Here is a 12,774-nt window from a genome sequence, read left to right as displayed (position 1 = left end):
TGAGGAGGAGATTCCCTTGAAGCCAATGGTTTGATGAGCCATTCTTTGTTGGATGACTGCTGTTCTTTTAGTGTGGTTGTTTATCATTTGTGTGCTCTAGAATCCTTCAGTTCCTTATCATAATGGTGGTGAGCAGACAATGGTACCTCCCTTCTGGGTGTGGCTGTAGTGCATTATCAACTCATGCTAGATGTGAGCAGTGAGGAGATGGGCACAAGCAAAACCTTCCAGTGGCATGGCGTGGAGGAGAGAGCAGACAGGGGAGCTCTGTGTGTGAGGCTAGAGAAGAGCTCAGGCATTCCCTTGCTTGTCACATGTCATAGGTGACACCAGCCTGTGCCTGATGGAGTCCAGTGTGATTTGAGTGGCTTCTGTGGAACAAGGGAGACCTACAAAATGTTATTTCATCTGTACATTTCCATATGTTTCTACTCTTGCAGTGTTTGTTGTCATGAGCTCAACCTCAGCGTGTCTGACCTTAGGTGGAAGGTCTCCTCTGTCCCCAGTGCCCTAGTGCAGCTGCAGTTCCCACACACCCCTGTGATGTTTACAGCTGCACAGAGGAAGGGTTTCATAGGCCCTCCTGCTGTGCTCACCCAGGAACACTTTGTGTTGTAAAATGCAGAAGCATCTCGGCTGCAGTTGTCAAAGTGCAGAGTGGCCACCCAGCCCAGCCAAGACTGCCATGAGCAGACCAGGGGCCAGTGGGAGAACTTGTGCCGTGTCCCCCAGGCCATCACCCAGAGGAGCATGCTGGGCAATCATCTGGAGGCTGTTACATGGCTGAGGAAGAGGCTGGAGAGTCACCTGCAAAGAGTTACAGACAGTGGCTGAATGTGCAGGTGGAAAGCAGTGACTTGTGCTGTCCCTGAAGGGCCCTGGCTGGGCCCAGTTCTGTTCAGTGCCTTCATGGACAATGGCACTGAGTGCACCTTCAGCCCATGTGCAGCTGACACCAATTGGAGTTGATTCAGGGGAGGGCAGAGCTGCCAGTGAGGCTGAGGCTGGAGAAGTGGCCCCTTGCAACCATCCTGAAGTGGAACAAAGTGCAAGGTCCTGCAGCTGGGGTGGGGCAGTCCCCAGTTTCAACAGAGGGTCAGGGATAGGGAAGAGCTTTGCAGAGAAGTGCTTTGGGTCATTGGTGGGTGATGAGATGGGACATGAGCTGCCAATGGGCACCTGCTGCTCAAATTGTGTCCTGCACTGCATGACAAGCACTCAGCCCAGCAGGTGAAGGGAGGTCCTTCTCCCCTCTCAACTCTTTTTGTGAGAGCATAGACAGCATGCAGATCTTGGGCCAATATCCCAAATGGACATGTTAGAGTCCCCAGATGGATCATGGAAGTGGTCTGAGGGTTGGAATATTTCTGGTATGCAGAAGGACTGAAGGAGTTTGGGTTTTCAAGCATGGAGATGTGATAGCTCTGTGTAGACTTTTAAAAGTTTGTTTTTGCTGTTTCTGTTTATGAGGAAGCTCATAGGAAATATGGACAGAGCTCTTTTTACCTGGGCTTGTTGTCGTAGAACAGCAGACAAATTTTTTTTAACTAAAAGAAGGGAGGTTTTGTTTAGGAGAAAGCTTTTCAGTGTGGGTTGTGTGAAAATGGAAGATATTGCCCAGAGAAGTTTTGGATATGCCTCCAACGTTGAAGTCTAGCAGTGTTCCTGCTCATGGCAGAGGTGTGGATTAAATCACCGTTAATAAAATTTAAGTTGGAAACTGAGAAGATTGTTTGGCTCCATGAAGGACTGAGAATTGCTTTGCATTTCCCATTGTCAGGTTCTCAGATATGGATGAATGAAACAACTCAGATGAATCAACTTTGATGGGTCAGAAACAAGAGTAAAGGTCATTCTGCTCTCTTGGCATGGGGGTTGCTTATATTGGTTTAGGCTGCTCTATAACTCAAATTCAATCCAGGTAAAGAAAACACAATTCAAGACAAGTGAGAAAAAGCTCTTGAAGTTTTCCCTATATTATCATTTACTGCTGGGGTAAATGAGCTGTGATTTTATTAAGAGCAGCAGAATTCCCTTCTTTATTGCCCTGTCAGGAATATTTGCTTCTGACTGTTGAATGTGACTCAAAAGAATGCCATAAAAGCATCCGACATCGCATCTCAGTTAGAAACGCCTTGGAGTGGAATTAAGCAAGAGGTTCTGCGCTGGTTGTTTGCAATCGGGGAGAGCCCCCGGGGCCGGTGCAGGCGCTGAGCCCCGCCCAAAGCCGGGCCCCCTTGAGCGCGGCCATCCGGCGGCTGCAGCGGCGCGGCGGCGCCTCCGGGTGCCGCTGTTGGCCGCCGCCGAGCGGCGCTGGAGCCGCAGCCGCCGCCGCCGCAGCGTCCTGGCCCCGCAGGCTGCTCGCTCGCCCGGCGCCGGCCACAGCGGCAGCGGCACCGCCGCCAGCAGCAGCAGCAGCAGCGGCGGGGAGAGGCGGTGCACGGATCTCTGTGCCTTTCAGCAGTCTCTGTTCTCGCCGGCGAGAGCGGCTGGAAGGGAGGCAGGGCAGCGGCGGGAGGCAGGAGCGCGGCGAGCGCAGGCGGCGGAGAATGGCGGTGAGGCGGCGGCAGAGGCGCGGGCCGGGCGGCGGGCGAGCGCTGCTGGCCGCGGTGCTGCTGTGCGTGTGGTGCCGGGCGGCGGCCGAGCGGGTCCGCTACGCCATCCCCGAGGAGCTGGGCAGAGGCTCGCTCGTGGGGCCGCTGGCGCGGGACCTGGGGCTCAGCGCGGACGAGCTGCCCGTGCGCAAGCTGCGGCTGAGCGAGGAGAAGCAATTCTTCACGGTGAATGAGGAGAACGGGAACCTGTACGTGAACGAAAGGCTGGACCGGGAACAGATGTGCGGCAAGTCGGCGACCTGCTCTGTTAGCTTCGAGGCGCTGGTGCAGAATCCGCTGAACATTTTCCACGTCGATGTGGCGATCGAGGACGTGAATGACAATTCCCCGGCCTTCAGCAAAGCTGTTCTGGACCTCGAGATCGGTGAATTAATCCCTCCCGGTGCTCGGTTTCCTCTGGAGATGGCCCGAGATGCAGACATAGGAAGTAACTCACTGCTGACTTACCAGCTCACCAGCAACCCGTCATTCACTTTGTCATTAAAGGAGAACCCCGGTGGAAAAAAGCAACCGGAATTAATACTGGAAAGAGCGTTGGACCGGGAGAAGCAGAGCTCATTTGAATTGGTGCTGATGGCGGTGGACGGCGGGGACCCCGCGAGGTCTGGGACTGTCCAGGTTCTTATCAACGTGACAGACGCAAATGACAACCCCCCCGTATTCAGCAAAAGCCTCTACGAGGCGAGAGTGGCAGAGAATTTGGCGGTGGGGTCTGTGGTCCTGAGAGTACGGGCTACGGATGCGGACGCGGGCTCCAATGGGCGGGTCTCCTATTCATTCGGCAACGTCCCTGATGACGTCCCTTTGTTGTTCACTGTCAACAGCGACAGTGGGGAGGTTAGGACGTCGGGTCCCCTCGATTTTGAGGACAAAAATAAATATATCTTCGCCCTGGAGGCAAGAGACGGAGGCGGGCTCACCAGTCACTGCGAAGTGCAAATCGACATCATGGACGAGAATGACAATGCGCCTGAGATCACCATTCTGTCCCACTCGAGCTCCGTGCCTGAGGACGCCCCGAGTGGCACCGTGGTGGCGCTGCTGAAAGTGCGGGACAGAGATTCGGGAGAGAACGGTCAGGTGTCGTGCGAGCTGTCGGGAGAGGCGCCGCTGTCGATCGTGGCGTCCTCGGGCGGCTCGTACAAGGTGGTGACGGCGGGCGCGCTGGACCGAGAGCAGGCGTCCGAGCACCGCGTGACGGTGGTGGCCCGGGACCGGGGCAGGCCGGCGCTGCGGAGCAGCGCGGAGCTGGTGCTGGAGGTGTCGGACGTGAACGACAACGCGCCGGTGTTCGAGGAGGCGGCGTACAGCGCGTACGTGGCGGAGAACAACGCGGCGGGCGCGCTGGTGCTGCGCGTGCAGGCGCGGGACGCGGACGCGGGCGCCAACGGGCGCGTGAGCTACTGGCTGGCGGGCGGCAGCGCGGGCGCGGCGGGCGCGGCGCCGCTGGTGTCGGTGGAGGCGCGGAGCGGCGCGCTGTACGCGCAGCGCTCCTTGGACTACGAGCAGTGCCGCGAGTTCACGGTGGCGGTGCGGGCGCAGGACGGCGGCTCGCCGGCGCGCAGCTCCACGGCCACGGTGCGCGTCTTCGTGCTGGACCGCAACGACAACGCGCCCCGGGTGCTGTGGCCGGCGGCGGCGGCGGCGGCGGCGGGAGAGGCTGCGGGAGGGGCGCCGCCTCCTTTCGAGGTGGTGCCGCGTTCGGCCGAGGCCGGGTACCTGGTGGCCAAGGTGGTGGCGGTGGACGCGGACGCGGGGCGCAACGCGTGGCTGTCGTACGAGCTGGTGCAGGCGTCGGAGCCGGCGCTGTTCCGCGTGGGGCTGCACAGCGGCGAGGTGCGCACGGCGCGCGCCGTGTCCGAGCGGGACGCGGCCAAGCAGCGTGTGGTGGCCGTGGTGAAGGACCACGGGCAGCCGGCGCTGTCGGCCACGGCCACGCTGCACGTGGTGCTGGCCGAGAGCTTGCAGGAGGCGCTGCCGGAGCTGAGCGAGCGGGCGGCGGGCGCCGAGGCGGCGGCGGCGGCGGCGGCCGAGCTGCAGTTCTACCTGGTGCTGGCGCTGGCGCTGCTGTCGGCGCTCTTGGTGCTGAGCGTGGCGCTGGCCGTGCTGGCGCGGCTGCGGCGGGCCGGGCCGCCCGCCGTGCTGCGCTGCCTGGGCGCGCAGCGCTTCTCGGTGGCCGGCGCCGCCTTCCCGGCCGACTTCTGCGAGGGCACCTTGCCCTACTCCTACAACCTGTGCGTGGCGGCGCCGGCCCGCGCCGTGCCCGAGGCCGCTTGGCCGCCGCCGCCGGTGCCCATCCTGTCGGCGGAGGAGCTTCTGGGCGGGGATTGCTGCGAGAAACCGAGTGCCAGCAGCAGCGCCGTAACGGGAGAGCTGCCCGCTAATCCCGATATACCTCAGGTGTGTAATTTCGCACGTTCTTTTTCTGTGAGCCTTTTTGTATGAGCGTGGTGGTGGCAGCAGGCTCTTTAGTTTAGTTCTTTGTTGCGGCGGTTATTGCAGTTTCGAATTTCCATGACGCCTTAATTGACTATGTCCCGTGTGTATTTTGGCGGCAGCCCAAGCGATATGGCACTTCCTGCCTCTTAAGACGTGATGAAGTTCTGCTCTTCATCTGTAGCTTCTATGAAATTTCTGTGACAAATTCTGCCTAGCTTTCTGCTGTTGTCTTCAATGTTTTAAAGGTTAAGAAACATCGTTACTTTTCTTTTTTTGATTGTTGTTTGTCTGCACTGTATCCTTGAGAATGATAGATAACTAGGAAAAAAAAGCCATTGCTAAATGTAGTTTTGATATTGTATTACCAAAGGAAGTTTGCATATGGCTCCTGGAATAGAGAATTTATGCATCTGTCCTGTGTCCTTATATCTTTTGAGAAAGTAATGCCACAGAGAGGGATACACCAGTTGGACAGAGTAATTTAGGATTTGAAAAAATTAAACAAACATACGAAAACAGAAAAAGGAACCAAAAAGTTAAAACAAAGAAAACAAAGTACCAAAAAATCCCCAAAACCACACAAAGCAATTCCAAACCCTTGGTTAATGTATTGCCAAGTCTTTTTAGTTTTAATTCTCCTTTCCTTATCATATAACTTGAAGACTTTTCTTTTAGGCATGCTTTAGTATTTCGTTTGGTTTTGGGTTTGTTTTACTGTTCTGAAATTTTCCCACTAGCCGGGATGTATGGACTTTGATCACATGGGAGGTCTTTTCTGACATTAATGATTCTAGTGTTTTATGGCTCATAGCTCTCTTCTTCTGAAGTACTCTACCAAGGAGAACGAGGGGTAACTGCAGCCTGCAGTGTGTAAAGGTGTGAGGATCAATTCCCAAGTGGTGTCTGGAGAATGGAGTGAAGTCGGGGTGCTTCAGAGCAGCCTGGGATGTGTAACTTGGCCCAAAATTTTGTGTAGTCCTAATATTGTTGAATGCGGGGAGAGAATATTTTGACTGATCATAATTATTTCTGCTGATACATGGTGCTGTTTTAACCTGCTGAGTGGGTGAGGAGAAAGTCGTGGAAGACGGACTGCTCTAAAAAGCCGTGCAGTTGCAGGAAGGATATTGAGCTTCGGGGTCTACGGAAATAATATTAGCAATACTCTGAATGCCATATTCGGAGAGTACATTTAATCACATTTATTAAAAGTTTTTCGGCGCGGCAGAAATACACAACCCTAGAAGATGTATTAAATGTATCTAGAGATGACCTGGGTGATCGAATAAGAGAACGGCTGTAGAAAAGCTGAGGCAGGACGGGACCTCACGACTCCGAGGCTACTGTCCCTTCCCCGCGAGCTGCCCGTGAGCAAAGCAGAACCACGGCGCTCGGCAGCGATCGGTGCCTGCAGTGCCGGGAGGAGGCTGCGAGCGCCGCTGTTGACCGAGAGGAGCGAGAAGGAGCTCGGAGCGCTGCAGCCCCGCCCGCTGCGGATCCGCTCGATCAGAAGATCGCCGGATTCCTGGGTCGGTAGCCTGGCGATCTGTGACCGTTCTCACAGTGCGGATCCGTGCAGCGGAGAGGCGGAGAAGGCTACGACAGGGGCTGGTGAGCAGAGAGCCGTAGGAAACCTCAGGAAGAGCGGATACCAGAGCAGCAGGCGGCAGAGGGGAGCTGTCGCGGCACAAATGTGCGCGGCGGGGAGGCGCTGGGGCCGGCGGCAGCGAGCTCTGCTCTGGGCCGTGCTGCTGGCGGCGTGGGAGGCGGCGTGGGGGCAGCTGCGCTACTCCGTGCCCGAGGAGATGCCCAAGGGCTCGTTCGTGGGCGACGTGGTCAAGGACCTGGGGCTGCAGCTGCCGGAGATCAGGGACCGCGGCATTCGCATTATAGAAAGAGGTCGGACGCAGTATTTTGCTCTGCACGGGAAGACAGGACATTTAGTGACGGCGGAGAGGATCGACAGAGAGCAGCTGTGCGAGAATGTGCAGCAATGCGTGCTGCGCTGTGAGCTGATAGTGGAAGGGGAAATGAGATTCTATGAAATAGAAGTGGAAATCATGGACATTAACGACAACTCACCCAGTTTCAAAGAAATCGAACTGGAACAGAGTATGAGTGAGATGACAGCGCCGGGGTCGCGATTTCCCCTCCCAGACGCTCATGATCCTGACTTCGGCCGGAATTCCCTGCAGAAATACGAGCTGAGCGGCGACGAGCACTTCTCGCTGGCCGTGCAGGCGGGGCCCGGCGGCGATCAGCGTCCCGAGCTGGTGTTGGCGAAGGCGCTGGACCGGGAGGAGGCGGCGTTTCACGAGCTGGTGCTGAGGGCGATGGACGGCGGCGATCCGGCCCGGACGGGCACGGCTCGGATCCGCGTGACGGTGCTGGACGCAAACGACAACGCGCCCGTGTTCAGCCAGGCGGAGTACACGGTGCGTGTGCCCGAGGACGTGCCCGCGGGCTCTGTCCTCGTCACTGTCACGGCCACGGACGTCGATGAGGGGCCAAACGGACACTTAAAATACAGTTTTCATAGAATTTCAGAAAAGGCATCCGAACTTTTTCACATTGAATCTAAGACAGGAAAAATAACTCTTAAGAAGAACTTAGACTTCGAGGACATTTCCTCATTTGAAATGGAGGTGCAGGCACGGGACGACGGAGCACTATTCGACTCGGCCAAAGTCATGATCTCCGTGACGGACGTCAACGACAATGCCCCAGAACTGACAGTATCATCGGCATTGACTGAGATCTCAGAGGACGCTTCGCCGGGGACGGTGGTCGCCCTGTTGCACGTATATGATCGGGACTCGGGGATGAATGGCGACGTGCGTTGTTCTCTCGCCGGGGGCATCCCGTTCCGACTTCAAAGCTCACAGGGCAGCTACTACAGCGTGGTGACAGCGAGCGAGCTGGACCGGGAGCAGGTGTCGGAGTACAACGTGACGGTGCGAGCGGCCGACGGCGGGTCGCCGCCGCTGCAGAGCAGCGCGGTGCTGGCGCTGCGGGTGCTGGACGTGAACGACAACGCGCCGGTGTTCGCGGAGGAGCGCTACAGCGCGCGGCTGGCGGAGAACAACGCGGCGGGCGCGCTGGTGCTGACGGTGCGCGCCACGGACGCGGACTGGGGGCAGAACGCGCGCGTGCGCTACCGGCTGGCGGAGGGGCGGGTGCGGGGCGCGCCGCTGTCGTCGTACGTGTCGGTGCAGGCGGAGACGGGCGCGCTGTACGCGCTGCGCTCCTTCGACTACGAGCAGCTGCGCGAGCTGCAGCTGTGGGTGCGTGCGGAGGACGGCGGCGCGCCGGCGCTGAGCAGCAACGTGTCGGTGCGGCTGCTGATCGTGGACGAGAACGACAACGCGCCGCAGGTGCTGTACCCGCCGCCGGCGGCGGCGGCGGCGGCGGCGGGCTCGGGCGCCGCGTGGTCGGGCGTGGAGCTGGCGCCGCGCTGGGCGGAGGCCGGCGCGCTGGTGGCCAAGGTGGTGGCGGTGGACGCGGACGCGGGGCAGAACGCGTGGCTGTCGTACGAGCTGGCCAAGGCCACGGAGCCGGGGCTGTTCCGCGTGGGGCTGCACAGCGGCGAGGTGCGCACGGCGCGCTCGCCGCTGGCCCGCGACGCGGCGCGCCAGAGCCTGGTGGTGCTGGTGAAGGACCACGGGCGGCCGGCGCTGTCGGCCACGGCCACGCTGAGCGTGGTGCTGGCCGAGAGCGTGGCCGAGCTGCTGGCCGAGCTGGGCAGCGCGGCCGACGGGGCGGCGGCGCCGGGCGAGCCGGCCGCCAGCCTGACGCGCTGGCTGGTGCTGGCCGTGGCCGCCGTGTCGTGCCTCTTCGTGGCCTTCCTGCTGCTGCTGCTGGCGCTGCGCCTGCGCCGCTGGCGCCGCCAGCAGCTGCTGCCGGCGGACAGCGGCGCCCTGCGCGGCGTGCCCGTGTCGCACTTCGTGGGCATCGACGGCGTGCGCGCCTTCCTGCAGTCCTACTCGCACGAGGTGTCGCTCACGGCCGACTCGCGCAAGAGCCAGCTGCGCTTCTCGGGCGGCAGCTGCTGCGACACCCTCCCGGCCCGGCCGCCGCCCGACGAGCCCGCGCCGCTGCTCGGCGACGAGGATCTTGCCGGCGCCCTCCCCGCGGATCCCGCCCTTCCCTCGGTGAGTTTCTCTGTCCAGGTTTTCTCCGCGACTCTTTCTCCTGATGCTCCCCTGCCCTTTCCCCGCCGTGTTCTCTATCTTGCATAGTAGATTTTGCTTTAAAGCACAGTAAAGTTTCCTTCAGTGACGTTCTTAATACTGCAACACGTTGCTGTTGTTATGTCAACATGGGGTCGGTCCTCAGCCTTCCAGTAGGTGAAGAAGGAAAGCGGGAGAAGGCTGCTGCTGGCAGTCTGTTGTTTAGGTTGGAGGTTTGGGTGTTGACCAGGTTCCAGGTGTTGTTCCCCTATATCATCTGTGCTCTGTAGAATCTGTGTCCCTGCTAACATTATCGCGTCTGGAGGGATGGATCACGTTAAGAAATACAGCTTTAGAGCAGTCTGATGTGTCTTCCCAAGAGCACGTGTGCTTGACTAGGTTGAACGTGTCTTGAACAAAATGCTGATGGCTTTGCGTGGAACCTCTCTGCACATTGTTCTCCGCCTTTGTCGCTCTCCAGGATACATATTGGAGGTCAGCAGGAAGTGTTTGTGTCATCCGTGCTTTGATCTTTGTCCTCAGCAAAGGATTGGACAGGGCCACAAGTGATTCTTGATGATGTGTGTTTGCTTGTTACGAAGATGAAGGATCCTCTTGAATTTGTGATTATTCGAGAAGCCTGATTGGGGGCTGCATGTGGGTGGGGGAGGAAATGCAGGAGGCAATGGCAGAACTGCTTTGTTTTTTTCTTATTTTTCAAGATAGAGCTATATCAGATGGAGCTGGATGAGCCTTGTCTATAAAATATTTGGCATGGCAAGAGAATTGCCTGGATGGGAAGGGAGAAATTCAAGGTGCAGTGGGAGATACAAGGTGGGCATAATTGCCCTTGAGCTGACATTCACTGATTCAGTGTCTCTTGGAAGACTGCTCACCTTTTCCTTTGGGACCTTTGAAGTCTCCTCACAGAACTTCAGTCAGCAGGCAAATGCATCTTCCACAGCACAGCGATGTACAGAGAGCTGTGTGGAATTGGTGGTGGGAAGAAAATGGTCTGGGGAACTGGGCCTCCGCTGTCACATGTTTCAAAGATATGTGGGTGAATGGACACCATGGATGGTGTGAAGGGTTGGAAATCTGAGTGCTGTGAGCCGTGCATGGATGTCTGCTGAAAGACTGAAGGGAATGTTTTCCTCCATTCCCTGTCCAGTCTATTCTATCTCTAGGATGAAGCAATGTGGGGTTCTTCTTCCCAAAGTGAATGTCTAGGAGATATGTATTCCAGCTGCATGGAGAACCCTGGGAGCTTCTTGCTATACTATTTGCATGTCATGATAATTGTGTCACTTCAATGCTTAATTTGGTACTTGTGACAGACGCCGTATGGGAAGCGCAAGCTGTGTATTCAGGGCCCACAATGTCATTAAGAATTTACTCTGTGTCATATAACCCAGGAGAGTGTTGTGAGCTCTTCAGTTCTGCAGGTGTAAATTTTCTGTCTCACTCTTCTGGTGATCTGAAGATGGTTCTATCATGTTTATAGATGAAAGGAGAGAGATTTCCATAAACATGTTTCTTGGAAATGTCTCTGCAATAACTGCTTTTTCTTGTCCCATGGCTGGGGTGAGAAGTCAAATATTATCAGTAATAAGGAGATACTGCCTGAGCAACTTTCCTCTTGGTGGAGTCTCCCTTAATTCTGCAGATCTGTGCCAACCATGGGAGCTGTGAAGGGTTAGGAGGGAGTGTCGGGGGTGTGGTGTGTGGGGAGGTCCTGGTGGAGACATGGCATGGGTTTTGTTGCTCCCCAGGGCTAAAACTAATGCTTCAAATGAACCCCGCTGTCCTGCTGTTCTGTGTGAGTCTTTAGGGTCAAACTTTCAGTTTGGGACCTGAGTGCCTTCCAGGTGCCTTCTGGGGTGAATTTTAAGGCCTGCAATGAAGGCCTAGAAGACTTCACTGTGAGCATCTCTGACTACTTGTTCTCTTCTAATGCTTCCTTGCATTTTCTGATCCATGATTTGGGTTTTTCTGTGGGGTTTTTTTGTTTCATTTTGTTCTTCCTTGATTTACTCGGTATGTGGGTATATTTTGATTTATCAACAAGCTATCTTTTATGAGCCACATATGGTGTGTTAGTGTCCCTTGCTCTTGTTCCAGTTGGAGTGGAAGGCAGGAGATAGGAGAGAGACTTTGTGTTCTGTTCCTGTTAAGAGGAATACATGTAAGTATGACTTTAGTGGATGTTGCATCTCTGTGGAACAGAGCATGTGATAAGGATGAGGAGGAGATTCCCTTGAAGCCAATGGTTTGATGAGCCATTCTTTGTTGGATGACTGCTGTTCTTTTAGTGTGGTTGTTTATCATTTGTGTGCTCTAGAATCCTTCAGTTCCTTATCATAATGGTGGTGAGCAGACAATGGTACCTCCCTTCTGGGTGTGGCTGTAGTGCATTATCAACTCATGCTAGATGTGAGCAGTGAGGAGATGGGCACAAGCAAAACCTTCCAGTGGCATGGCGTGGAGGAGAGAGCAGACAGGGGAGCTCTGTGTGTGAGGCTAGAGAAGAGCTCAGGCATTCCCTTGCTTGTCACATGTCATAGGTGACACCAGCCTGTGCCTGATGGAGTCCAGTGTGATTTGAGTGGCTTCTGTGGAACAAGGGAGACCTACAAAATGTTATTTCATCTGTACATTTCCATATGTTTCTACTCTTGCAGTGTTTGTTGTCATGAGCTCAACCTCAGCGTGTCTGACCTTAGGTGGAAGGTCTCCTCTGTCCCCAGTGCCCTAGTGCAGCTGCAGTTCCCACACACCCCTGTGATGTTTACAGCTGCTCAGAGGAAGGGTTTCATAAGCCCTCCTGCTGTGCTCACCCAGGAACACTTTGTCTGTGTTGTAAAATGCAGAAGCATCTCGGCTGCAGTTGTCAAAGTGCAGAGTGGCCACCCAGCCCAGCCAAGACTGCCATGAGCAGACCAGGGGCCAGTGGGAGAACTTGTGCCGTGTCCCCCAGGCTATCACCCAGAGGAGCATGCTGGGCAATCATCTGGAGGCTGTTACATGGCTGAGGAAGAGGCTGGAGAGTCACCTGCAAAGAGTTACAGACAGTGGCTGAATGTGCAGGTGGAAAGCAGTGACTTGTGCTGTCCCTGAAGGGCCCTGGCTGGGCCCAGTTCTGTTCAGTGCCTTCATGGACAATGGCACTGAGTGCACCTTCAGCCCATGTGCAGCTGACACCAATTGGAGTTGATTCAGGGGAGGGCAGAGCTGCCAGTGAGGCTGAGGCTGGAGAAGTGGCCCCTTGCAACCATCCTGAAGTGGAACAAAGTGCAAGGTCCTGCAGCTGGGGTGGGGCAGTCCCCAGTTTCAACAGAGGGTCAGGGATAGGGAAGAGCTTTGCAGAGAAGTGCTTTGGGTCATTGGTGGGTGATGAGATGGGACATGAGCTGCCAATGGGCACCTGCTGCTCAAATTGTGTCCTGCACTGCATGACAAGCACTCAGCCCAGCAGGTGAAGGGAGGTCCTTCTCCCCTCTCAACTCTTTTTGTGAGAGCATAGACTGCATGCAGATCTTGGGTCAATATCC

General features: G+C 56.4%; 1 protein-coding gene across 10 annotated transcripts in view; it reads left to right on the top strand.

Annotated features, from left to right (window-relative positions):
- LOC137482874 (protocadherin gamma-A4-like) overlaps positions 1-12,774 on the top strand; it is a 160,641-nt gene that overhangs the window by 93,437 nt on the left and 54,430 nt on the right. Inside the window, exon 1 of one of the 10 annotated variants that reach the window (XM_068205480.1) lies at positions 2,463-5,015. The exons of 8 other annotated variants lie outside the window; for them this stretch is intronic. In XM_068205480.1, coding sequence (XP_068061581.1) covers positions 2,550-5,015 — 2,466 coding nt within the window. In that variant the 5' untranslated portion in view covers positions 2,463-2,549. Of the gene's footprint in view, positions 1-2,462; positions 5,016-6,719; positions 9,206-12,774 lie in introns of those variants that run through there. One more of the 10 variants, XM_068205481.1, reaches the window with a different exon arrangement.

The sequence above is a fragment of the Anomalospiza imberbis genome, chromosome 15, assembly GCF_031753505.1.
Source record: "Anomalospiza imberbis isolate Cuckoo-Finch-1a 21T00152 chromosome 15, ASM3175350v1, whole genome shotgun sequence".
NCBI lineage: Eukaryota > Metazoa > Chordata > Aves > Passeriformes > Viduidae > Anomalospiza > Anomalospiza imberbis.
This window is presented reverse-complemented; position numbering and strand designations above follow the sequence as displayed.